The 23,148-nt window shown below is 57.4% G+C and overlaps 2 protein-coding genes across 5 annotated transcripts; both read right to left on the bottom strand.

Moving 5' to 3' along the window:
- Positions 1–354: 354 nt before the first annotated feature.
- On the bottom strand, positions 355–14,660 carry TGM1 (transglutaminase 1). Of its 2 annotated transcripts, XM_006102230.3 has the most exons (15): positions 14,505–14,660; positions 12,885–13,193; positions 12,548–12,736; positions 11,388–11,636; positions 10,890–11,008; positions 10,644–10,751; positions 10,042–10,216; positions 9,481–9,619; positions 8,583–8,686; positions 6,657–6,745; positions 6,033–6,186; positions 5,641–5,925; positions 5,357–5,517; positions 4,880–5,016; positions 355–752 (listed from the first exon to the last, which is right to left on the bottom strand). In XM_006102230.3, exons 2-15 carry the CDS (start codon positions 13,189–13,191, stop codon positions 524–526), a joined length of 2,445 nt encoding a protein of 814 aa, XP_006102292.2. In that variant the 5' UTR covers positions 13,192–13,193; positions 14,505–14,660; the 3' UTR covers positions 355–523. The 2 variants fall into 2 exon arrangements, with proteins under 2 accessions (XP_006102292.2, XP_014323114.1); XM_014467628.2 differs by lacking the exon at positions 14,505–14,660 and having other exon boundaries at positions 12,548–12,770; positions 12,885–13,025.
- Positions 14,661–17,079: 2,419 nt separating this feature from the next.
- Positions 17,080–22,877, bottom strand: RABGGTA (Rab geranylgeranyltransferase alpha subunit). Of its 3 annotated transcripts, none has more exons than XM_006102232.3 (17): positions 22,760–22,876; positions 22,401–22,455; positions 22,125–22,235; positions 21,617–21,741; positions 21,250–21,437; positions 20,806–21,009; positions 20,407–20,490; positions 20,235–20,317; positions 20,044–20,145; positions 19,835–19,940; positions 19,704–19,755; positions 19,450–19,538; positions 19,000–19,088; positions 18,789–18,905; positions 18,050–18,163; positions 17,691–17,778; positions 17,080–17,298 (listed from the first exon to the last, which is right to left on the bottom strand). In XM_006102232.3, the coding sequence occupies exons 2-17, from the start codon at positions 22,401–22,403 to the stop codon at positions 17,150–17,152; spliced, it is 1,704 nt and encodes a 567-aa protein (XP_006102294.1). In that variant the 5' UTR covers positions 22,404–22,455; positions 22,760–22,876; the 3' UTR covers positions 17,080–17,149. The 3 variants fall into 3 exon arrangements, with proteins under 3 accessions (XP_006102294.1, XP_006102295.1, XP_023599420.1); XM_006102233.3 differs by lacking the exon at positions 22,760–22,876 and adding an exon at positions 22,596–22,719; XM_023743652.1 differs by lacking the exons at positions 17,080–17,298; positions 17,691–17,778 and adding an exon at positions 17,324–17,433 and having other exon boundaries at positions 22,760–22,877.
- Positions 22,878–23,148: the final 271 nt, after the last annotated feature.

The raw sequence follows: 23,148 nt of genomic DNA, 5'->3' as shown, positions 1-23,148 counted from the left end.
CTTGTATACTAATGCTTAGACAAGGATATTTGAAAATCAACAGTGGAAAGGAGTTCTCCAGCCTATTTCTACTCAAGCGTGTGCATACTAAAGGGAACTCAGGTCCTTCTCTCCCCAGGGGGTGCCGTGGAAGGGGCAGTCCCGGGCCTTCAGAAGGGCTTTGGCCGTAGAAGCACCCTGGGGTGGGGGGAGATTGGTCAGATAAGCACTGGGGGCCCAATCTGAAGAGCTGCTGACCTGCCAGCCATGCTTCTCAGAGCCAGGTGCGCCAGAAATGCCGCGGGTGTCCCTGGGACAGACAGTAGGTTCACACTGCTTGGCCCAGCATGGACGGACAGATGGACAGAACAGCACTTCATTAAAAAAAGGTTTATTAGTTTCTGTGCTGTCCAGTGCAAGTGAAGATAGGCCCCCTCCCCGGCCTCCCCGCCCGAGCCCCTGGGGAGCCGCTCTACAGCAGACTCCTGTCTTGAGGCAGTGTCCTTGTTCATCTGACTCCAGTCCCGTGGCTCCTGGCCCAGGGCTAAGCCCCACCTCGAGAAGCCATAGGAATAGTTTCTCCTGAGCGACTGCTGCCTCCGGCATCTGAGAAGACACCCCGGCTGCCGGAGGCTGGGGCCACGTCCACCTGGATGACACCGTGCACCTGCGAGAGCTGTGGGCTGTCCAAGCTGGCGATGAGCTGGCGGGGCCCTGGTCGCACAGGCACGAACGTCTGGCGCAGCGTCACTGTCTCGTTGCCCCCAATGTCCCTGTGGGCAGAGACAGGGTCATGGGCCTGGGGTGACTGGGGGCGGAGTGGGGAGGAAGGACTGGCAGGGCAGCCAGGAAGGAAGGAGCAGAAGGTGGAGCCCTTCAGGCACAACAGGGATCCCCACACCCAGGACCAGGACAAAGCCTGAGTCCCAAGGCCACCTCCACACAGATCAGCAGTCACCCACACAGCTGCCTGAGTTAGAAATGTCCCAGTCATCCCGGACTCCTCCCTCCCTCCCACAAACACCTGGGCAAAACTCTTGCACCACCTCCCCCTCATCTCCATTGCCAGCTGCTGCCTAACCAGACCATCCCCGCCCCACATGGGGTTTCTGAGACCAAGGACACTTCAAATGGAGACTTTGGGGCTCAACGCAGTCGTGCCAAATACTTTCAGGTTCGCCAAGGAAGAAAGTGGAGGAAAAGTAATTATCTTCTGCCACAATCATCTTTCCAAAGGAGCATTTTAATCCCCCAAACATTGGGAAAATGTTATCTCAGAAAAAAGGAAATATTTCCCAAGAACATACATGTTTGTGTGTATGTATGTGCATCACACACACACACACACACACACACACACACACACTACAGTGCTTTTATTTTCTCCCTTCTTAATGGATCTCTGAAAATCTATTCCCAGACCACACCTCTGAGAATCAGTTTCACCAACCTTCTAGCTGGCCTTCTTGCCTTTCATCTCATTTTTCTATTCTATTCTCTGACCACTCGAACTTGAACTGAACCCTTCAAGGGCTTGGCTTCCTTGGTGCTTAAGGAATGAGACTGCAGCTCCCTAACCCGACACACAGGCTCACTGTGACTCAGCCTGCCGGCCTGCACGACCTCATCATCCCCCACCATTCCTCCTGCCCACCAGCCTCCATGGGCTCCTTCCCTGCCCTGAACCCACCTCCTCTTTTATGCTTTGCCCTGGCCGCCTGTGCAGGCTCACCCCACCTGCTCAGTGAGGGCTCCTTGAGAACCCCCTGCCCTCAGGAAAATGAACCTGGCCCTTCTTTGCAATCTGCATGTGTGCTTTATTTACTGACTGTGATTGTACTTATACACACCTGCTCATGCCTGTTAGCACCTATCCTTTCCTGCCTCTGCCTCAATCCTTACCTCTGGCCCCCACTCAGCTCAAGCCTGCCATGGGGACCCTCCCTGGAGCCACACCGGTGCAGACACCCCAGTCCTCCAAGAGAATGAACCAATATCCGAACTTCAAGGATAAACTCTGCTTGGGGCAAAACATTTAGCTTGAAGCCTGCTTGATTGCAAGAGGTGTCCCTGGACCATTCTGCACTCCTTCTTGTACCACTGCCGCTGTGTGGTTTAGGACACGTTACTGAACTTCTCTGATCCCACTTTCTGGTCTACAGAATGGAAGTGAACATAAAATAAGGGGTGGTAGCAGATGGTCTTGAAGATGCTTCCAAGCTCCATGCAGGAGGAGAGCAGGGGGAGGCAGGGAGATAGAGAAAGCCTAACTGTTACAGACCTAATTGCTAGACCTCCTATCATAGCAGGTAACTAGAAATTAAGTCTACAATTTAGTAGGTAGGTTACACTCTGGCTGGTTACAAATTTGTGTTTTTAACTTGTGCCCACTTTCCCATCGATACAGAGGTAAAATTGTTTAGGCTCAGACCAGTCTTTAAGGTCTACTTGCCCTGTACTACAATCAACCTGTACTATTTCAGAACCTGGCCTTTATTTATAACGTTATTTCCAAGAGAAATTGCCTTCCAGTTTCCAGCATGGATGTCAGGATTTCTCCCTGCCCTGGGCTCAGTGTCAGGTGAGCCCTCTGCCACACCCCTGCTTCGGAGTTTAAGGTCAGCACATCAGCTGCTAACGCTGGAATGTGCCTGTAACAATGAGTGCAGGCAACGAAACCAGCTCCCTTAGGCATCCCGAATTAGCACTGTCCTTCCATTATGCACGAGGTCAGCCATGTTGCCAGTGCTTGAAACACCTTTTAAAACTTCTCCTGGGCTTTTCTTCAGAGTCATTGAAAATCATACACATACCACGAGTACCCAGTCACACACGTGTCCCCTGTCCCCCCTCTACAGCCAAGCTTCATTTCTGATTGAAAAGGGCATTATTCCCCACCCTGTTTGCCCACCTGATTAATTCGTCTTAGCTCTAGATGACTTCAGGCTGTTTCCCTAAAGTTAAATGCACCCCCAGGAAGACCACCCTAGGAATATTCTGGAGACTATGATTCAGACTCCGGGGAAATTCCCAAGAAGGGTTTGAAAGAGACTTTCAGCCTGTCCTGGTGCCGGGTTGGTGGTGACAACAGCCATCTGGAGGAGTAAGTCCTGGAATGTTTATTAAATGGCTAGTCACCACTCTGGGTGGCACACCTTATGCTATAATGGGGTTCCATACCACAGTCTTTGATGTGCAAACGGGAACAAAGTAACACCCATCTTGGAATCCAATGTATCTGAACCAGCAGCTCAGGGACTTCCCCGCCGGGTTCTCCATTGTCCTGGTGGCCCTGGCCTGGGACAGCAGCAGCTGAGGAGCCACAGGCCGACCAGCGAGAACCTGCCTTGAGACACCACCTTCCAACCCTCTCATGGACTCGGGGGGAGGCTGGGACCTTTAATGGGAAGGGGGCCTTATACAAGCCCGCAGGGAAGAGGTGGGGCAGGTCTCCATGCTTAGCTCGGTGGCCCTCTCCTTCGTCCCAGGTGGAGGCAAGACTCCAAAGTCTGACAGGGCTGCCGAGGGGCGCCCAGCTCTGGGCCTCTCAGAACGGGACTCTCCTTCCATCACTTGCAGGTGAGAGACGCCCGCAGGGAGGACCTATCTGGGAGCCCCAGTTCCACTCTCTTAGCTGCCAGAGACTCTTGTGGGGAGATAAGGGGAAAGCGCTCCTTTGTGACGTATGACATCATCCAGGGTTCGGGCTGGGGCAAAGATCATGCCTGTTAGCATCTATCCTTTTCAGCTTTGGCCTGTTGGCAAAGGTGGAGGCCACCACCACGCAGAGCCTGCTGTGACTGAGTGTGTGAGTGTGAGCATGTGTGTGTGTGTGTTGGGGGAGGGATGTTCCGCAGGGTGGGCAGGGACCCTCTGCTTCCTGCACCCAGCCCCTCACACAGGTCATCTCTTTCCCTCAGGCCCCCAGAACGCTGATCTTAAATGTCAGCCTCTGGCCTTCTCTGCTTTCCCTCTGTACTGTTCCTGGGGAGGGACAGGGCACTTGGGTGGGTCTGTGTCAGAGATGACAGCACAAGCCCAGGAACCTAAGCATGTGTGAGGCCCTCACACAGCCTCGCCTGGCTCAGGATCAGGTCCAGGAGGCTGGTAAGGGCCTGGGGTGCAGGGTCCTCGCCTCTGGAACTGCTGCTCAGCCCTCATGGCTCAAACCAAGCAACAGGCTTAAGAGTGTTAACGTGGGGTGCGCCACACAGAAGGGCAGAGCCTGGCCCTTATGAGCCCTGGGGCCTTGTGAGACGTGGCCATTGGGGTCCCCATCTGTAAGGTGGGGGTGATGGTGGCAATAATCAAAATGAGCACTAACTTTGCTCCAAGCACTATGCTAAAGGTGTTAGTGCAGCATCTCATTCAATTCTCAGGATGACCCTCAGAACCAGGTACTATTGTTTTCCCCACATTACAGCTGAGAAAAATGAGGCTCAGAGGAGAAGTCACCCGCCCAAGGGCACATAGCCAGTGAGTGATGGAGGTGGGACTTGAACCTGCTCTGGGATCCCAAAGCTTTGCTTTTAATTATATGATGATCTCTAATGCACCTTAAAGGGTTTTTATGGTCTCCTAAATGAGAAAATATTCCTGAAAGTGCTGGTCAACTCCTGAGCGCTGGGCAATGTGAGTGGTGAGTTGCTAATAATTCCTATGTGAGTTTTAGCTCCCAGTGAGACGGTGAGGCAGGGTGGGGACACAGCACAGCACTGCACACGCAGCAGGTCTTCTTAGACCTGCTTGGACGGAACTGAGTCAGACGGTATTGCTGGCTGGCCCCAAGCTGCTTTCTCGGACCCTGACAGATGGTACCATCCTGACCATCCTGACCAAGAGAGGAAGCAATGTGGGGCCCAGGCTGCCCGGGAGGCAGACAAGGCGGCATCAGACTCACCCAACGTTGAGGATCTTGGGTCTCTGTAACCCGGAGCCCTCGAGCCGGAAGACGACGTTGGTGAGGGTGATAGGCAGGGGGTTCTTGAAAACAATCTGTACTTCACACTCCTGGCCAACCATAGCTGCTCCCAACAACTGAGAGAAAAAGAGACCCGTCCCCACATCAGAGACCCCGGCCAAGTACATGGGGTCCATACACCGCATCAGAGAGGGGTCCAAACCCCCTCGAGTCCCACACGTCTGCCCCCGAGAGGAGGCTCTGCATAAGCCGAGAAGCCACCACAGAATCGGGGAGATGTGATCTCACTTTACAGAGGAGAAAACGGAGGTCTGAGAACCCAGAGCCAACCTCTGGTCTCTTCCTCCTAGAACTGCTCGTCAGGCCGTCGTGTTCCTGACTTAGCACCCTGTCCTCTTCCGCTCCAGTTTCCCTCAGCCCCAGGCCACCCCTCACGCTCTAGCCAGCCGCCCTCACCGTGAGGGAGAGGTCCGGGGTGCGCAGACGGAAGGTGTGCTGCTTGGCCAGCACCTGCCCGCTCTCCTTGACGTGGCCTGAGACATTGAGCAGCATGGCCCCCTGGTCCACCAGGTGGGGCTTGTATTCCTGGTAGGACACCGGCATGGTCACACGGTCCGCTGGGGAGAAGAGGCATGGTGTCACGGAGGCCGGCTTCCCCAGACATGGCTTCCCAGGGCCTCCCGGGCCACAGCCCCAGTGCCTGGCCATCTAGGGGGCAGGGCTGGGGAAGGAGCACTTACAGGCCCCTGGAGCCAGCACCACTTCCTTCTTGTTCTCCTTGAAGACGGACCCAGTGACACCGGTGTAGAAGGTGACCGAGAGGTAGAGGTGCAGCTTCACGGTGCGGCTGCTGCTGCTGCTGCGATTGGTCAGCACCACGCTGACCGTCAGATCCTGCCCCATCACAGCGTCCTGGGCCTCCACCTGTATCGCCACGTCCTCAGCTGAGTCCCGGGTGGCGTACACATTGGGTTTGCTGCCATGGGCGGTCGCTGTCTCCACTGCCTTACGCTCTGCTGCTGAGCCTGGGGGTTGAGGGTCAAGGGTGAGGTTACGGCTCCTGTGAGGGTGGGTGAGTGCTCAGCGGGAACATTCGGTCTGGGCCTGCGCTGGCCGGGTTGGGGGATGGTACCTTCTGGGTGCTTATAAAGGTGGGTGACATCCTCCTGCATGTTGGAGCCAATGGCCTTTGTGACGATGAGTGTGCCAATGGCCTTCTCCTCCACGTACACAATCTTGAAGCTGCCATCGTCCTGTCGCTGCCAGTAAACCTTGTCACTGTTCACCTATGGGGAGAGGGTGGGGATGTGTGAGCTGCAGTGAGCGAGCCACAGGGTCTGAGGTTGGACCTTCCCTGGATCCTCCAAGCAGCAGGGAGGGTTAGGTGTGAAGGCGGGGAGCTTCCTGGCAGAGCCAAACAGGGAGACTTTCCAAGCTGAGCCAGATGAGGCCAGAGAGCAGGGAGGCTGGTCTGGGAGGCTCCTCGCAAAGCACTTTGGCATTAATAACAGTAATCCCTTACGCTCGTTTGCTGACTTTATGACTTGTAAAGCCGTTTCATACCCATTATTTCTTTTGATCCTGAATACAGGAAGCACGACAGCCATTATTATTCCCTTAGTGGAGGAAACGAAGACTCTTAGAATGACTTTCCCAAGGACACACAGCTGATCAGTCAGCGGTGAAGTCAGGAGCAGAGAACCCACGACTACGCCGGGCCTTGGCCTGCAGAAGGCATGTGGAGCACAACCCTCACCTCGGCGAAAATGAAGGGTGTGTCATACTTCATGTAGACCAGGCCATTCTTGATGGACTGCAGGGAGCAAGGGCCACAGCAGAAGATGCCTAGGGGAGACAGGGCAGGATGGAGGTGAGAGGTGCAAGGATCCTGGGAGCGGCCCACCCATTCAGGCCTAGTGCCCACTGCCTTGGGGTCAGCTGCCACCCAGTCCACCCGAGGGAGGGCAAACAGAAGAGTGAAGTTCCATTTGGCCTCAGTCAGTGGGGGCAGGGGCGGGGCAGGACCAACCCTGGGGACAACTAAATCATTGACACACTCTTCTTCCATTGGCTGAAGTTGGCTGTTGGCTGTCTGTGATCCCCAGAGGTCAGAACCCGCTACATCAAGACAATTCCAGAGCCCACAGTAACTCTGCTTGCAGTCTGGGAGACCAATGACACCCCAGACACCATTCCAGAAAAATCCAGAACAACCCCTCAGCTCTAAGCCCAATGTGCCCTCTCTGGGGGCGCAGGGGGGAGCTGGTGGGAAATAGAGTCTGGCCCCATCATGCTCAGGAGGGTTTTTTAGAGGAGATGGGCTAACAGGGAAGATGCTTGTCAGGAGAGGACACCATCCAACAGGAAAGACTCTTAGAAAATACCTAGCACTACAGTCTTCTTTTATAGCTGGGAAACTGCATCTCAGAAAAGCAAGGTAGATGCCAGGATCTCACAAGACAGCTGGATACAAGAGAATGCAAGGAGCTAATATTTACTGTGGTCTGGGAATGCTGCTAGTCTCTCTAATATACAGCTTCTCATTTGATCCTCCCAACCACCCTGTATGGTATGTATTACCCTCATATTACAAACAAGAACACCAAAGCCCAAAGATGCAAGGGCCTTGCCCATGAGGACATATCTAAGAAGTAATCAAGCTGGAATCAAGCCCGGGTCTGACTGGCCCCAGGGCCTCTGCCTGCCGCCCTCCCCACCACTTCCCAGAGTAGGGCCAGAACTCAGGTCTCGCCGTGTCCTGGGCCAGGCGTTTCCAGCATCGCAGATGCCTCTGGGTTGCATAACTCAGGGGACACTGTTCACAGAGATGATGGAGCAGGAGAGGTCTGGCCAGAGACCAGAGGAGAAACGTAGGCTAGGTGAGGGCTACCTGACCCAGTGTGAAGAAGGGGAGGCAGAAGGAAGACAGCAGGGGGGCAGGCTGGCTGCCTGGGGCTTCAGTGTTAAGGTGAAAAGGGGCAGGCCCTGTTTGAGAACAAAGTATATGACAGGCCTAATTTTTGCAGTCTTTTTTTGACTTTTGAACCATTTGAGTATATTAACCATTATCCTATCTAATAAAGAGGGAATATGCTAATTGACCCTCAGGCTGTTGCAAAGGTGGCAGCACCCACAGCCACAAGATGGTGGCGCCCAGTCCCCTCAGCCCTACCGGGGCTGGCCCAGCCACTCCGCGCGCCTGCCTCCAGAGACCCCCCAGTCCCTTCAGCCTCCCAGCCGCCCAGGGCCAGTCTGAGGCACAGGCAAGCCTTGGATGGTGGCTGCCCAGCTGCCCAGGGCCGCCCGAGACTCAGGTAACCAGGGCCGGCCAAGGCTTGCGCTGCCGGCAGTGGCAGTAGCAGAGGTGTGATGGGGAGTTGCCTTCCCCTGATCGCTGGTTCACCTCCTGCCCCTGAAGGCTCCTGAACTGTGAGAGAGGGCAGGTGGGGCTGAGGGACCCCCTCCAGTGCATGAATTTTCATGCACCGGGTCAAGCATATAGTTATGCAGAAAGGTAAAAATAAACTAAAGGCCGCATGGCTAATGAGTCTAAGAACCATGGGGTTAAAGGACCTGGCTCCAAGGCCCCATCCAGCGCTGACCCTGGAGTTTGTTACCCAGGTTGGGGATATGGGGACAAAGCCAAAGTGGGGTTCAGGAGCCAAGCAGGGCCCCGCCTCACCACTGCTGGTCTCCTGGGGTGTGGCATCCACAACCTGCCAACCATCAAAGCCTGAGGGCAGATCCGGCCTCTTCATCCAGCAGTCATTCCACACATGGAAGTTCCTGGGCAGACATGGAGGGAGCGCTGAGTCTGAGCAGCCCACCCGGCCACCCCGCACCCCCTCAGGATCCAGGTCTCAGGTCACTGTTCTTTTTTTGTTGTTGTTCCTTTTTAATCCTCACCCGAGGATATGTTCTTATTGATTTTTAGAGAGAGGATAATTTTGAGAGAGAGAAAGAAACATCGATGGGCCATGGCCGGTTGGTTGGGCATTGTCCCATGCACCAAAAGGTTGCATATGCCCGGGTTGTGGGCTCGATCTCCAGTAGGGGGTATATAGGTGGCAGCAGATCCATGTTTCTCTCTTACATCCATGTTTCTCTCTATACCTCTCCCTTCCTCTCTCTAAAACTCGATAAAAAAATCTTTCAAAAAAAGAAAGAAAGAAAGAGCCCTAGCTGGTTTGGCTCAGTGAATAGAGTGTTGGCCTGTGGACTGAAGGGTTCCCAGTTAGATTCCTGTCAAGGGCACATGCCCGAGTTGTGGGCTCGACCCCAGTAGGGGTGTGCAGGAGGCAGCCAATCAATGATTCTCTCTCATCATTGATGTTTCTATCTCTCTCCTTCTCCCTTCCTCTCTGAAATCAATAAAACAAAACAAAAAAACATTGATGGGCTGTCCCTCGTATGTGCCCCGACTGGGGATTGAACCCAAAACCTAGGTAGGTGCCCTGTCCAGAAATTGAGCCCAACGCTTTTCTGGGGTTCGGGAGAACATTCCAACCGAGACACCTGGCCAGGGCTCGGCTCACTGTTCCTGGCAGGGACGAGCAGTCCAGCCCCAGCCCCAGCCTCACCAGACAGAATCATGGTTCAGATGCTCGAGCGGCTTCATGTTCTCATCGAAGTAGATGTCCATGGTGAGGGACGTGTCTGTGTCATGCGCTGAGTTGAAGTTGGTGACGGTACGAGTGGCCAGGCCCAAGCAACGCAAAACTGCAGAGGAGCCAGGGTTGGGGGTTCAGGGCCCAGGGCCCAGGGCCAGGGCAGGGGTGGGGGGGCGGGGCAGGCATCAGGTAAGGAATAGCAGGGGGAGAAGGGCAATGGGGTTGCCAAGCTGGGTCAGCGGTCATTGGGGTGAGGAGGCCTTTGGGTCAGGGTGTGTTCGGGTTAGGGGTGTGTTGGGGAAGCCGGGCCACCTGACTGGCTTTGTCCCTGCTGCCTCTTCTCCCTCCCCTCCCCTAGGCTTCTCTCCGGTTGTTAACATTAATTAATGATAATTAAGGCCAGCCTACCATCCACCCCCACCTGCCCCTACACTGTAGCCACAGCTGGGCCTGGCTCATGAAGGTGTAGCCCGGCTCCCCACCCTCCTCCTTGTCCGGCCCAGGCCCCTCCGGTGCTAGTCCCTCCACTACCTGAGGTGGTCACACCGGCAAAGACCCAGCATTGGCCGTAGGGGACAGAAGAGCCGGTGCGCAGGTAGCTGAGGAGGATCTCCACGCTGCCCACCCACGCTGACGGGTTGGTGCCTCGGGAGTAATCGCCAGACCAGTTCCCAATCAGGACCCCGTTGTCATCTAAGGAGTTCACCTGTCCAGGACAGAATGGGATGGGAGGAGCTGGAGGAGAGGCTCAGGATCTGCCATGTGGTCAGGCCCAGCCCCCGGCACTACAAACACTCTCACCCCGAAATGCCTCAGGATCTGGCTGAGCCACGCCCACCCCTCCCAGCGTCATTCCCCCCTCCCCCACCTCTGGTCTGACACAAGAATGTGAATCCTGGGTGTGCCAAGTATTGGGTTTGGCCTTACATTCCATAAGAGCTGGGACAGGAGCCAGGAAGGGTGGGGTGGGGGACAGGCAAAGGAGAGAAAAGGAGTGAGACCCCTTCCCAGGATACCATCTGCAAGGGCAGGGCAGGGCTGGGGTCCTGGAGGAATCAGAAAGGCCCGAAGAGGGAGGCCAGAGAGGCAGCAGGCAGACACACAGTAGGGCTCAGAGCCATGAGGGTGCTCACCATGGCAGAGATGACCCGGGAGACACTGACTGGGTCCCCACGGCCTCCATATGGCATGCCCCGCCGGTCCAGGATGTACAGGCAGGCATCCAGCACCCCATGGTCAAACTGGAAGGAGGGAGGGCAGAGGTGACCGCAGCCCGAGGTGGCCACACTTGACCCTAGGCCAGCCTCTCCTCTCCCACCCTCCCCACCTGCCTCTGGCCCCCCCAGGCCCCGAGGGCACGTGGCCCTGGCCGGCTGTACCTGGCCGTAGTTCCACGTCCGCTCGCCAATCTGCGCCTCGGTCCCGTAGTAAATTCTCCCAGACTCATTAAGCACGTACTCCTGCCGCCAGTCCTCACGGTCCACGTACACGGTGTCCTCTGCATCCCCAAACACACATGCCTGGTTCCCTCCAGCCCTCTCCCCGGCCCCCCTGCCCTGGGCCAGTTCTGCAGGACTCGCGTCCACAGAGGAAGAACAGGGACCCCTCTAGCCTGAAAGCGCCCCTCCCAGGAATGACGGAGGGAGCACGTCAGACGTGGTGGGAGGAGGGTGGCTGTAACTGGGGCCCTTCACCAGGAGAAGCGAGGCTGTGTGACCTTGAGGTGGTCACCTTTCTACATAGGACCTAGATCCCCTCACCTGGAAAAAGGGAGGCTGGCTTCTCCCAGGGCCAGGCCCCCAGCTGGGTCCTCGGAAAGGAAGCCCGACCTTCCTTCTCTCCTGTCTACCCCCTGCCCCTGACTCCGGCAGGCTCACCTGGGCACCAGGGATTGAAGAGGATGTAGATCTCATTGTGGGGGTCGAAGGGCAACAGGAACTCGCCAGCCTCTGAATGTGTGCGGACTGTGAACTGGAACTTGCCGATGATGGCGTTGGGGGAGGTGTGGACCCGTAGGTTCAGATTCTGCCCACTGGACTTGGTCACCTGGGCCTTCCAGCCTCCACTGCCCCCCTTGCCCACTGGGATGATCACATGGGTGCCCTTGCCCACCTCGGGGTTGTTTCCTAGAATGGGGAAAGCAGCAATTAGCTGGTGAGGCCTCCCTGCAGTAGGGGGGACGGAGCCTTAGACTTCTCCCAGCCCCACCCAGGATGTGTATGAGCCAGTGAGTGTGCCCCTGAGTTGGGCCATCGCCTTACAGTCAGAACAGCTCTGTCCCCGCCCGATGCTTGTCCACATGCCAGGACAGAAACCCAGTCCAACGTCCCAAACCTGTTCCCCTGACACTGAAGGCAGAGGTGGGCAGGAGAGACCAGGCCACCGTCACCCTCTGCCTGCCTCCTGGCCCAGCTCCTGCCCTGGCGGCCCAGATGCCTCCACCTCATGGGGAAGGGCAGTCCCGATCCTGAAGGCCAACCCTGCCTGCCCCCTGGGCTGCCCCTTCCAGAGCCCAGGGCATCCCTGGTGGAGGTGGTGGGTACTTGGAAAATTAGAGGCGGGGTGGGCAAGGCCGGGGCCTAATCAAAGGGTACGAGGAGTCACCCGCCCCCGGCAGCATGGTAATCACCAGCCTGCGCAGTCAACGGCCACCAAGCCACGCGGTGAGGGAGGCACCTGCCCTGGGCCACGGAGACAGAGGAAACAGAGGAACAGAACTGGGCAGAGAGGGCAGAGCAGGAAGGAGAGCAGAACCAGAAAGACACACAGGGCAGCAACACCCAAGCAAACATCCGAGGAGAAAGAGTATTGAGAAAGATGCCCCCGGAGACCTGGAGGTGAGCTTAGGATAATGGGAACACCAAGACTCCCCTCAGACACACCCCTAGGGACACACACACTTGCACCCGCCTGATCCGGCAGAGGGTGAGGGAGGAGCCCGAAGACGCACCTCTGACCCTAATACCAGGACTGGGAGGCCCTGCTCGCCAGCCCCTCTGTCCAAGTTTCCACCCTTCCCACTGCAGGCCCCACTGACCGATGTGCAGTTCCAGGATGACACGATCGGAGGACTCATAGGGCCGCGACAGGTAGAGCACCATGTGGAAAGGCTGCCCGCGGCGCAGGATCAGCTCATCGTACTCGAACTCGTCCGTGTGGTGCTCTCGGCGGTTCTGGTCCGAGCGTGAACACATGAGATCCACACCCGTCACCACCAACATGCCCTCTGCAAAGTCACAGCTCCTGGTCAGCAAAGCGCCCTGGGGAGCCCAGGCCCCCAGCATTAGCCTCCCAGGCTCTCCGAGATGCCAGGGGGAGTCCCAGTCCCCACGGAGGCCTGTGGCTCTCAGCTCAGGCGGACAGGCCAGCCTCACCTCGGATGGCACCGTCTCCGGCCGCGTTCACACCGCTGCCCCGGGAGATAGGCCGGCGGGAGTCTGAGCCCCGGGAGCCAGGTCTTCGTCCTCCACCCCTGTCTCTGTGGGGCTCAGTCCCCCAGTCATCGTCCGCCCCACTCCGGCAGGAGCAGCAGCTACAGCATCGAGCCCAGAAGGAACGGCTTCCTCGGCGGGACCGTCTGTCCGGCTCCGGCTCCGGCTCCGGCTCCGGGGAGGGTGAGGTGGGGGGCTGCCAGGGGCTCAGGCCCCAGCGGCCCACATCGGAACGAGGACCGTCCATCATGTCTGCGTGGAAGAGGCAGGGAGGCTCGGGTCAGTCACCCTTCAGGGTTCCTTTCCCCAGGACACCGGGCCAGCCCAGCCAGAAACCCGCCAGGCAGAGGGCTGCTTTGATGCCAGCCGGTGACAAAGATGGGCTTATTTTTGATCCAGAGATTCCCCCAGACCCATCCAGAGGCCCTCCCTGAAGGCCCCGCTCAGGCTTTGCCTCGGACACCTCCGCCCTGAAGGGGGGAGGCGCCCCCCTCCCCAGACACCCAGCAAACCACATGCCCAGCGGAGAGACCTGCTCAGACCCGTCCTCACGACCCAGCAGGCCATCCTCTGTCCTGCTCCCTCCACGCCGCTCCTCAGTCTAGACCAGTGATGGCGAACCTATGACACGCGTGTCAGAGGTGACACGCGAACTCATTTTTTTGGTTGATTTGTCTTTGTTAAATGGCATTTAAATATATAAAATAAATATCAAAAATATAAGTCTTTGTTTTATTGTGGCTGCAAATATCAAAAAATTTCTATATGTGACACGGCACCAGAGTTAAGTTAGGGTTTTTCAAAATGCTGACACGCCGAGCTCAAAAGGTTCGCCATCACTGGTCTAGATAGAGGTCCATGGACCAGCTGATCGCCTTAGGAGTCCTCCCTTCCTCCCTCCCTTCTTTCCAAATATATTTTCATTGATTTCAGAGAGGAAGGAAGAGGGAGATAGAAACATCAGCTGCCTCCTGCACGCTTCCCCACCGGGGACCAAAACCACAACCGGGCATGTGCCCTGGGCTGGAATCAAACCGGGGACTCTTCAGTCCACAGGCTGCGCTCTATCCATTGAGCCAAACTGGCTAAGGCTCTTTCCTTTCCCTCCCTTCCTTCCTTCTCACTAGAGGATACTAGTATCTTTCCATTACTTTTGAGAGAGAGAGAGAGAGAGAGAGAGAGAGAGAGAGAGAGAGAGAAAAGAAGAGAGAGGGAGATGAATTAGTTGCCTCCCATCCGCGCCCGAACTGAGAATCAAACCCACAACCTTTCTCTCCACACCCCGCCGGCGAGGACCCATTTCCTAGCAGATTCCCCACCCAACGCTCCTGGCAAAAGACAAGCGGGCGAGGAGTGGGACTCGGGGTCCCTGGCACTCCCCACGTCGGTCAACCCGGCGTGGGCACCGGGAGCGGCGGCTCGTGGCGCTGCAGCCCGCGCTCCCCCGCACATCGGAGCAGCGTCGCCGGCCCGCACCCCCTCCGCGGGGGTCGCATTGGGGCGCGCGCGGCCCCCCAGATGGCGTGGTGGGGCTCAGCATCCCAGAGCCCGTCGGGGCCTCACCTGGAGGCGGTGCTGGCGAGGGCAGCGCGGAGCGGCGGAGTGGCGCGGCCCGGGAGGAACAGGTTGGGACTGATGGGCCAGGACAGACGCGCCGGACGCCGCCGCACGAGTGGAAGGTGTGGGGCGGGCGGGTGAGTGGTTTATGTGGGGGGAGGGCGGGGCCGGCTGCTAATAAGGGGAAGCTTGGTTGCTCCATCGAGGCCCAGCCCCTCCGGAGGTAGGGGTGAGAAGTAAAGTCCGTCAAACCTCATTCCGGGGAAACGAGGTGGTGCAGGCTAAGGGTGGGGCAAGAGGGGTGGGGTCGGGGTCTGTCGGGGCTGAAGCTTTGGTGGGACCGTCACTCCAGGCTGACTCCTGCCAGACTGCGAGCTTAAGGAGCCCCTCCGAGGGCAATGGGGCGGGGAGCCCTTTCACCCACACCCCCCCTTCCAGCTGACCCCCTGTTGTCCAGCTCAGGCTGCCTGCCGGTGGTCTCATAGCCCCTATGAAACTGGCTTGGTCCTGGTATGCATCCTGCCCAGGGAGGTCCCTGAATCCCAAGGTGACATCAGCAACCGGGCCCTCAGACTGGCTCCACCAGCCAATCCATGACCTGCAGGCTCCACCAGATCCTCTGACCCCCACCCTCCTCCTCCACGGTCTCTGGCATGAGTGGGCAGCTACCAGCTTCCTGTGTCTCTCTCCAAGTTTGGGATTGGAGGGTGGTCAGAGTATTTTTCTCCCCTGGGCCTGGGGGCTTGGGGGAAGCAGAGGCCTTACTCTGAGGTTTGGGTGAGAACTGCGGCCCCCTCCCCAGGCGGCAGAGTACCTCCCTCTCTCACTGAGAGGAGTGTCTGGTCAGCTGGAGTCCTGGGTTCTCCAGCCCTGAATTCTTCCTGGGAATCCTGACCAACCAGCTCTAGGAACCTGCCCCGTGTCCATCCCAACTCCACCCTGGCACAGGGCAGACACCCGGTAGAGGCGGCCAGGTGTCTTCAAGGAGGCTTTCTTGGAGGTTCTGCAGGCTGGGCCCCTTTCTTGGGGCCTCTTCCCTCCATCCCACCCGTGTCCCAGCTCTGCCCACCGGCCACTGAACAGAAGACAGTGAAAACAAGGTTGGCAAGAAGACACAAGGAAGTCAATCGAGGAGAGACTGGGTTTGATGATGCATCAGGCAGGGAGGTGCCTCAGGGAGTGGGGACAGAGGCAGGGAGCTCTCCACACTCACGCTGACCTTTTTCAATCCACCTTCAAGCCCCAGCCCTGCAGGGAGTCTGCCCCACCTCCAACACTTCCAGACAAACCACCAGGGGAATCAAAATCCCAGGCAGATGTGAGGCAGGTCAGCCAAAGGACTTTGTCCAGGGGCTATTTGTTCATCACTATAGGTAAGGAAAGGGGTGGGACCCTGAGGGCCGGATGTGAGCAAATGTGGGCCCAGATAGATTTCCAGGGAATCAGGAAATTGTCTTGTCACACTCTCTCCCCCTTGTTGCAAGTGATTTTTCTCTTTCCCCACCCAGCCAGGTTGACTCAGTGCCCTAACCCAAGCCACTCCTTTTCCTCCCTCCAGGAAGCTCAAGTGTCTCAGGGATTTCAGTCGGGACAAGGTGTGTGTGTGAGTGTGTAAATGCACGAGGGTACATGTGTGCATGGGCCTGTGTATTGGGGGTTACCATGGGAGCGGACACTGGGCTCAGTACCGTATCCATATCCATACAGAAGCAAGAGTCTGGAATCCCAGAGCAAGGTGTACAGGCAGCTTTGGCTCTAGCACAGTGGTTCTCAACCTTCCTAATGCCGCAACCCTTTAATACAGTTCCTCATGTTGTGGTGACCCCCAACCATAAAATTATTTTTGTTGCTACTTTCATAACTGTAGTTTTGCTACTGTTATGAGTCGTAATGTAAATATCTGATGTGCAGGATGTATTTAGGCGACCCCTGTGAAAGGGTCGTTTGACCCCCAAAGGGGTCGCGACCCACAGGTTGAGAACCGCTGCTCTAGCACTTGAGCTCAGCAATCGTGGGCACGTCTTAACAGCAGTTTCCTCACCAGTCCAATGGGCCTAATCATCTCATTCTGAGAGCTTATGAAGATCAAATGGGATCAAGTATTTTCAGTGGCTCTTCAACCAAAGAATGGAGACGGATACTGTTGTTCTAAGAGGGTGGAGCAAGGCTGCTCTGACCCACTCCTCTGGGAAACAGCCTTCTCAGCTGTGGTGAATGAGAGCCAGAGCCCCTGGGCAGAGCACATCTGGGAGGGGCAGGGTTCATGGAAGGGACTTTTATGAGTCCTTCCATTTGGAGACTTAGAGCTGGTTTGTAGCCTAACACCAATCAGAACCTGATCCTAAACCTGGTCCCAGCCTGGAACCCAGCCCCAGCTCCAGCCCCAACCAGAACGAAAATTCAAGTCCAGCCCTCACCCTGATTTTGCCTAAACACGGAGGCTCTGATTCTCCATGACAGGAAATAGCAGGACCGAGCATAAAATAAACAGGGTGAGTCAACACACCCTAACTCTCTCCCTTTCTTTTCTGAAAGGTGGCAGTCATGGTGGTGGCAGCGGTGGCAGCAGCAGCAGCTCAGCAGCCTGAGACGCCTCTCCATTCTTTATTCAGTCCTAATAAGTTAGAGGGCAAGGACGGGGGCAGGGTCTCTTAGGTGAGGATGCTGCGGACTGAAGGTAGCAGCTCGGCCAGGTGTTCCAAGGTGCCCACTGCTTGGCACAGTGGGTTGCCCTGCAGGTTGAGGAGCACCAGCTTGGGGCAGGAGGCAACAGGCTGAAGTGCTGCAGGCTGCTGGAGACCTTGGGCAGGAGAGTCAAGGAAAGGTTGGCAGGTTCCCCCAGATCTGGTCTGTTCCCGAGTACCCATCACTGTTCTCCCTCAAGGGCGGGGACTGCTGCCTGCCATCCTGGTTGGTGGGCATCTCGCACACTTCCCTGGAGGGAGTAAGGCTCTGGGCAGGGACTGCAAACACCTGCCCACAGGGACCAGGCAAGAAGCACAGAGGAGGGCTGGGTGTGGTACTAGAAGGAATGGTGGAGACTGTGGCCAAGGAGAAGGCTAGCCCTGGCTAGAGGCATCCATGTCTCAGCAGTGAACAAAGACTGCCGAGTGAAAGTGCAATGAGGAGAAAAAAATGCTTTGTTAAAAATCATACTATAAATAAATAAATGGCACCTAGAAGGAAGGATACGGTTGTTGCACAGTAAGAGCTCCTGCAGCCGGGGCAGGTTAGTGACACCGTCCAGGGACTCTATGGCATTATCGCTGGCCTGCAGCACCTGCGGAGCAGGGAGGATAGGGAAGACAAGGCAGGCAGGCAGGTAGCTATCGGCCTGAGACTGATACAAGCAACTGGGGAGCCCAGGGTGAACAGTTCACGGTGCACGGAAGAGCTCCTAGGGTCAGGCTGGGTGACAGAAGGGGGAAGGCAGGGGTCATCTGCAGGGGCTGGGAGGACTGGGCAGTCTTTGTAGGGAGGGCAGGCTTCTGAAGTAGAGGAAGGAAGGGAAAAGGACCACCAGGACAGTGACGGAGGAGTGAATGCTTTACCTCAAGACAACGCAGGGCAGCCAGGGCAGGGGGCAAGGCTCGGAGACGATTGTGCGACAGGTCAAGATGAGTGATCAACAGCAGCTGTTCCAGATGGCAGAGCACCGTCAGGTCCTGAGGAGACGGAATGATATCCCCAACGGGGAGGGGCCTCAGCCATCATTTATGAGGCACTTGCCCTCTGTGCCCCACACAGGCCCTTGGGGACCGCAACTGAGGAGAGGATGGGGCAGGTGGGAAGCTTACCTTACAACCCACCACAGTACATGCTACAAGTCAAGGACGTGGGAAAGACGTGAGTGCTGTGGCAACGTGGCCAGTGGAGTGAATAGAGTCGGGGCAGGTACAGGGGACAGAGGAGGGCGCTGGGGGAGACACAGACACTGGCAGGAGTGGGCCTGGCGAGTCCGGGGGGTGGGGGTGGGTTTGGTGGGAGCAGAGGTGGACTGCAGTGACGGGATAAAACTGATGTGTTGGGAAGATTGGTTGGGAAGGACTTCAAATAGAGGAAAACCAGTCTGGACCGTTAGTTGGGAATATCTGGGAACTGTTCAGGCTTTAGGTGCTGGCCTGCTCCAATGAGCAGAGAAAGAAATGTCCAGAAAGGCTTCTGAGACTGAAAGCGGGACAGACAAGGCCTCAGCTGAAGCCCCGGAATGAACGGAAAAGCTGGCGAGGCCATGAGGAAGGGTGGGCCAGCGGGATGAGGGCCCAGAGCAGGCACACGCACAGTCCATACCTTGTGGCTCAGGTGCAGCACGCGCACCTCTGCATACTCCATCTTGAGCACGCTGTTCTCCAGCAAGAACTTGCTGCGCAGGTCGTCCAGGTATGCTGCCCGCATTGGGTCCACAGCCTGGCGGAGACGGGGCCGGCAAGGAATTTGTGTCAGCTGCCTCCCTCCTGCCCACGGGGCCTCCCCCTTGTCTGTTCCCGCAGGCCCGGCTTGCCTTGAGGGTCTGGAAGTACTGCAGTGTCTCCTTCTCATACAGGAGGGGGTCCAGCGCCCGCATCAGCAGGATGATGGTGAGCAGGCACCCTGAGGAGAGGGTGGGAAAAGGAGCATGTCTCCTGGACCCGCCTTCGCTCCCATACTATTTTTTTAAAATATATTTTATTGATGTTTTACCGAGAGGAAGGCAGAGGGATAGAGAGTTAGAAACATCGATCAGCTGCCTCCTGCACACTCCCCACTGGGGATGTGCCCGCAATCAAGGTACATGCCCTTGACTGGAATCGAACCTGGGACCCTTCAGTCCGCAGGCCGGTGCTCAATCCACTGAGCCAAACCGGTCAGGGCTGCTCCCATACTATTGAGACCCTCCCTGCTCCCTGTCCCCCCAACAGACACAGAAAGGGGCTCCCTGAGAGGAGCAGGGTCTCAGGAAACAGGGCCTCACATTTATTCTCGGGCTCCAGCTCCTGTAGCTCCTTACAGGATTTAAGCTCAGACTGTAGCACCGTGGACTTCTCTATCGACAGCTCACACCTGACGGTGGGCGGGGTGGAGGTGGGGAAGGGATGATGGCCATAGCACTGGGGTCTGGGCCATCCCCCTCTCCAGGCTGAGACCATCTGCCCGAGCACCCTGCCTCCCATCCCAGTTGCCTGATGCCCAGAGCCCTTTCTTGTAGGCGTGCTTCCCTGTCATCACCTGAAGAGCTGCTCATCGGTGGCTGAGTCCCGGCACCAGCCCTCATGGTGGCCTGAAAGAAACAGTAGGTGGTAGGAGGGGAACACCCATGAGAGGAAGAGGGGGCAGGGGGCTGCTGCAGGTTGCATCACCTTTTAAGAGCACACACTCCTTCTGGACATCGCCTGCTGTCCAAATGACACGAAATGTATGTTGGGGCAACTGGTCGTTGAGGGAGGCAGCGGGCAGGTCACAGAGCTGGGAGCACTGGGTCAAGGAAACCCCCAGCCGTACCACTTTTCTGACTGTCCCACCCCAGCCCTGCCTCAGCCCCCACGATGCCCCACCAATCCTGGGATACCCAGACAGGGCTGGGCCGGTTCCTGCCATCTGGAGTCCTCCACTCCACAGCCAGGGGTGATTCATCAACTAAGAGCAGCAAGGTCTCCATCCCAGAGTCCACCTGGCACAGGGGACAAAGAGAGACCCCGTCAGCCCAACAGCACGAAGCTCAAATCCACAATGTTCTCTGGCAAAAGCTGTAGGACTCACCAAGAGGGGCCGAGAGAAGGAGACCGTCAGGCAGGCCTCATCCCGGCTCACGTGCAGGCAGCGCAGAGCATCCTGGGGGTCAGCTGGGGTGGAGAGATAGCTTCGGGTCTCCTGTAATCCTCTTCCATTCCTTCCAAGCCCTAAACACCCAGCCTCCTCCCCCACCGCTCACCTCGTCCCAGGAGCCAGCGGTGATAGAACCAGGCGCTCTGATCATTGGGGTCGGTGAAGAAGGCGTTCTGCACCAGCTCCAGCTCTGCAGAAGCCAAGGAGGCACAGGGCTGTGGTTAGGAGCCTGGTGGGATCCTGGCTGTCCCAGCATCCCACCCCCTCCTTGGAGTACCCCCAGTCCTCAACTGCACTATATGCTGGCTTTGTACAGCGGCTGTACACATCAGGTTTATTTTCCCCACTGGACACTCAAGCTCCCTTCTGTCAGGGGCTGAATGTTATGCACCCCCAGAGCCAGGCACGAAGTAGGAGCTCAACAAAACCAAGAGCAGGTTCAGGAACAGGACTAGGCTGGAAGGGCAGCGCTGCAGTTCCTCCCCAGCACCCTGACCCTGCTTACCTTTGAGCAACACATCCTCAGGGAGGCGCCCCTGTGGTCCAGAGTCTGGCTGGGGATGAAGCTGGGGCAGGAGGCAGGAGCGGTAATGCCAGGAAGAGTAGTTGGAGAAGTTTCGAACAATGAGGCTGTCGGTGAAGGCAAGCTCCTCTGCAGGGGGCACAGCTGCCTGTGCAGCCACAAAACGCCGGTAGTCCCAGCAATGAACTGGGGGAAGGGGTTACAGCACAGCTCAGAAACAGGGCAAGAGGAGCTCCCTGGCTCGTACCTCTGAAGTTCCCAAGAAAGACCTCTATGCATCCCATGCTGTTTGGATCCATCATTCCTTTGCCATCAGCTTAATGGGCCCATCCTGGTCATCCCTCCCCACTCTGGGCCTTACTGAGGCCCCAGTACCAGGATGTGGGGCAGGTGAGGGCTGTAGGGACAGAATCTGCAGGCACGTACAGTTCCGTTCATCAACCTCGAGGAAGCGGGCACACAACTCCAGCTCCCGCGCCCAGTTGGGCTCTGGCAGGCGGCTCAGCAGCCAGCAGCGATGGTGCCAGGTACCATAGGACTTGGGGTTCACCCTCAGGCAGCTCTCCAGGAAGCCCAGTTCTGCCTTCACCAGAGCGGCCAACTCCTCAGGGGACCTGCGCCCAGAGAGGAATAGGGATCAGGGCCCTCCGACACCCAACTTCAGCTCACCCCTGACTTTCTGCACCCATCCTCCACGGCCCTCTGGTTATGCCATTCCTACTCTACCGCTGGGCCCAGGCAGGGCAGGGGTAGGGCTAGTGTCATCTTCCCGGAGCCCTGAACCCCTACACACTTTTGGGCCTCCAGCCGCTGGAGCACCTCGCGTCGACAGTTCCAGAGGGTAGCGAAGTCAGGGTTGGCTCCCAGAATCTGGCTTGTCAGTTCCAGCACTGACTCATCCAGCTCGCCAGCCTGGCGCTGAGAAGATAGGTAGCAGGGTCAGAGATGGTATCACTCACCTACCACAGGGCTAAGCAACATAAACAGAACTACGTTCCATAAATCCCATGCCATACAACAGGTAGTATGTAAAGCACTCCACGGGTTTACATGTATTCTCATTTAATTTCCACAAAAGCCTTATTGCAATTATTAGGCTTATCACAATCATGCGCCCCATTTTACAGATGAGCAAACCTGAGGCCCAAAGAGATTCGGTAATGTGCCCAAGGTCACACAGTATTAAGTGACAGAGCCCAGATATAGGTCCAGACAGTCTGATTCCGAGGCCCAGCTCTTGGCCTCTGATCTATATACTAGGAGTGGCCACGTGGAGAAAGGGCTACTTCTGCGGGCCCCACCTTCTGGAAGACGGTCTGGGTGGCCGACCGGTAGAGCTTCAGCTTCTGTTCCCGTTCTAGCCTTTTGGCCTCGGCCTGCTCTTCCGAAGTCTTCACCTTCAGGCGCCCGTGCTACAGGGATGGGCGGGTTGGAAGGGAGCAGGCTGGCTTGCAGGGGCAGAGCCACCGAAAACCCACTGCAAAGCCCCAGGTTGACACAGGGAAATGGAGAGGCAAGGCCACTAGGGGCAAAGGCATGGGCGTGCTGAGGTGAGCGGCTGGGCTCAGGGTTCTCACCATGGTGTCGGCTCAGGGTTCGAGACCGGAGGGGTCCAGTGGCCGCCTGTGAAACCTGGGGGAAGAAGTGTCAATCATGGGAGCCCCGCCCCCAGTTGTCTCCCGGAAGCCGCACGCGGGCCTGGGCAGAGACCCCCCGGGGTGTAAAGTAAGGGGTTCTGGACCGCCATTGCACGTCCAGGAGGAGTTGCCCACCGGACTGGGACTTGCACCGGTGCGGGCCTGCCTACAGCCCAATCCCCCGGGGCTAGATCCGAGCCCAGGCATGGAGGCGATCGGAACCACTCCGCGCCCGGAGGCTCTGTCGCCCGCCCTCCCCACAGCTCCCAGGCGCTCCCGCCCCCCGCGGGCGGACCCACCTGCGCCGGGAGGCCGCTTGGGGGACGTGGAGCAGCGGCACCCGCCACCGAGCCCGGACGCTGGCTAGAGCGGCGCCCCGCCCCGGCTCTCCGAGGCGCAGCGCCCTCTGCAGGCCCGCGGAGGCCCGAGCTGAGTAGGTGGGCTCAGAAGGCGCGTGCGCGGGGTCCCACACGGCCAAGTCTTAGCCCTCCGGTGAGTACGAGTGCGCATGCGCAGCTGTGGCCTGTGCCTGAAAGCAGCGGCGCAGTCGTTTGTGCTACTCCAACAGCAATTCGGTCGAAGAGGTTTCTCTCCAGCAGAGAAACATGCCCACACCTCCTAGTTGCCAGATCTAATGGATGGAGTTTCCTGTCCTTAACTTCCATGACCTCTGCAGCATTTGACGCTA

The sequence above is a fragment of the Myotis lucifugus genome, unplaced genomic scaffold (genome assembly GCF_000147115.1).
Source record: "Myotis lucifugus unplaced genomic scaffold, Myoluc2.0 scaffold_406, whole genome shotgun sequence".
Lineage (NCBI taxonomy): Eukaryota > Metazoa > Chordata > Mammalia > Chiroptera > Vespertilionidae > Myotis > Myotis lucifugus.
This window is presented reverse-complemented; position numbering and strand designations above follow the sequence as displayed.

Excerpts from the sequence above, each read along its gene's own strand:
- RABGGTA (XM_006102232.3), bottom strand. Across the intron at positions 21,742-22,124 it reads CCCAGACCGTCTTCCAGAAG|CGCCAGGCTGGCGAGCTGGA; the intron begins GTGGGGCCCGCA and ends CTATCTTCTCAG. Across the intron at positions 21,010-21,249 it reads CGAGGTTGATGAACGGAACT|TTCATTGCTGGGACTACCGG; the intron begins GTACGTGCCTGC and ends CCCTTCCCCCAG.
- TGM1 (XM_006102230.3), bottom strand. The coding sequence starts at position 13,191 with ATGATGGACGGTCCTCGTTCCGATGTGGGCCGCTGGGGCCTGAGCCCC. Across the intron at positions 12,737-12,884 it reads CGGAGACGGTGCCATCCGAG|AGGGCATGTTGGTGGTGACG; the intron begins GTGAGGCTGGCC and ends GTGACTTTGCAG. Across the intron at positions 10,217-10,643 it reads CCCGGGTCATCTCTGCCATG|GTGAACTCCTTAGATGACAA; the intron begins GTGAGCACCCTC and ends TGTCCTGGACAG.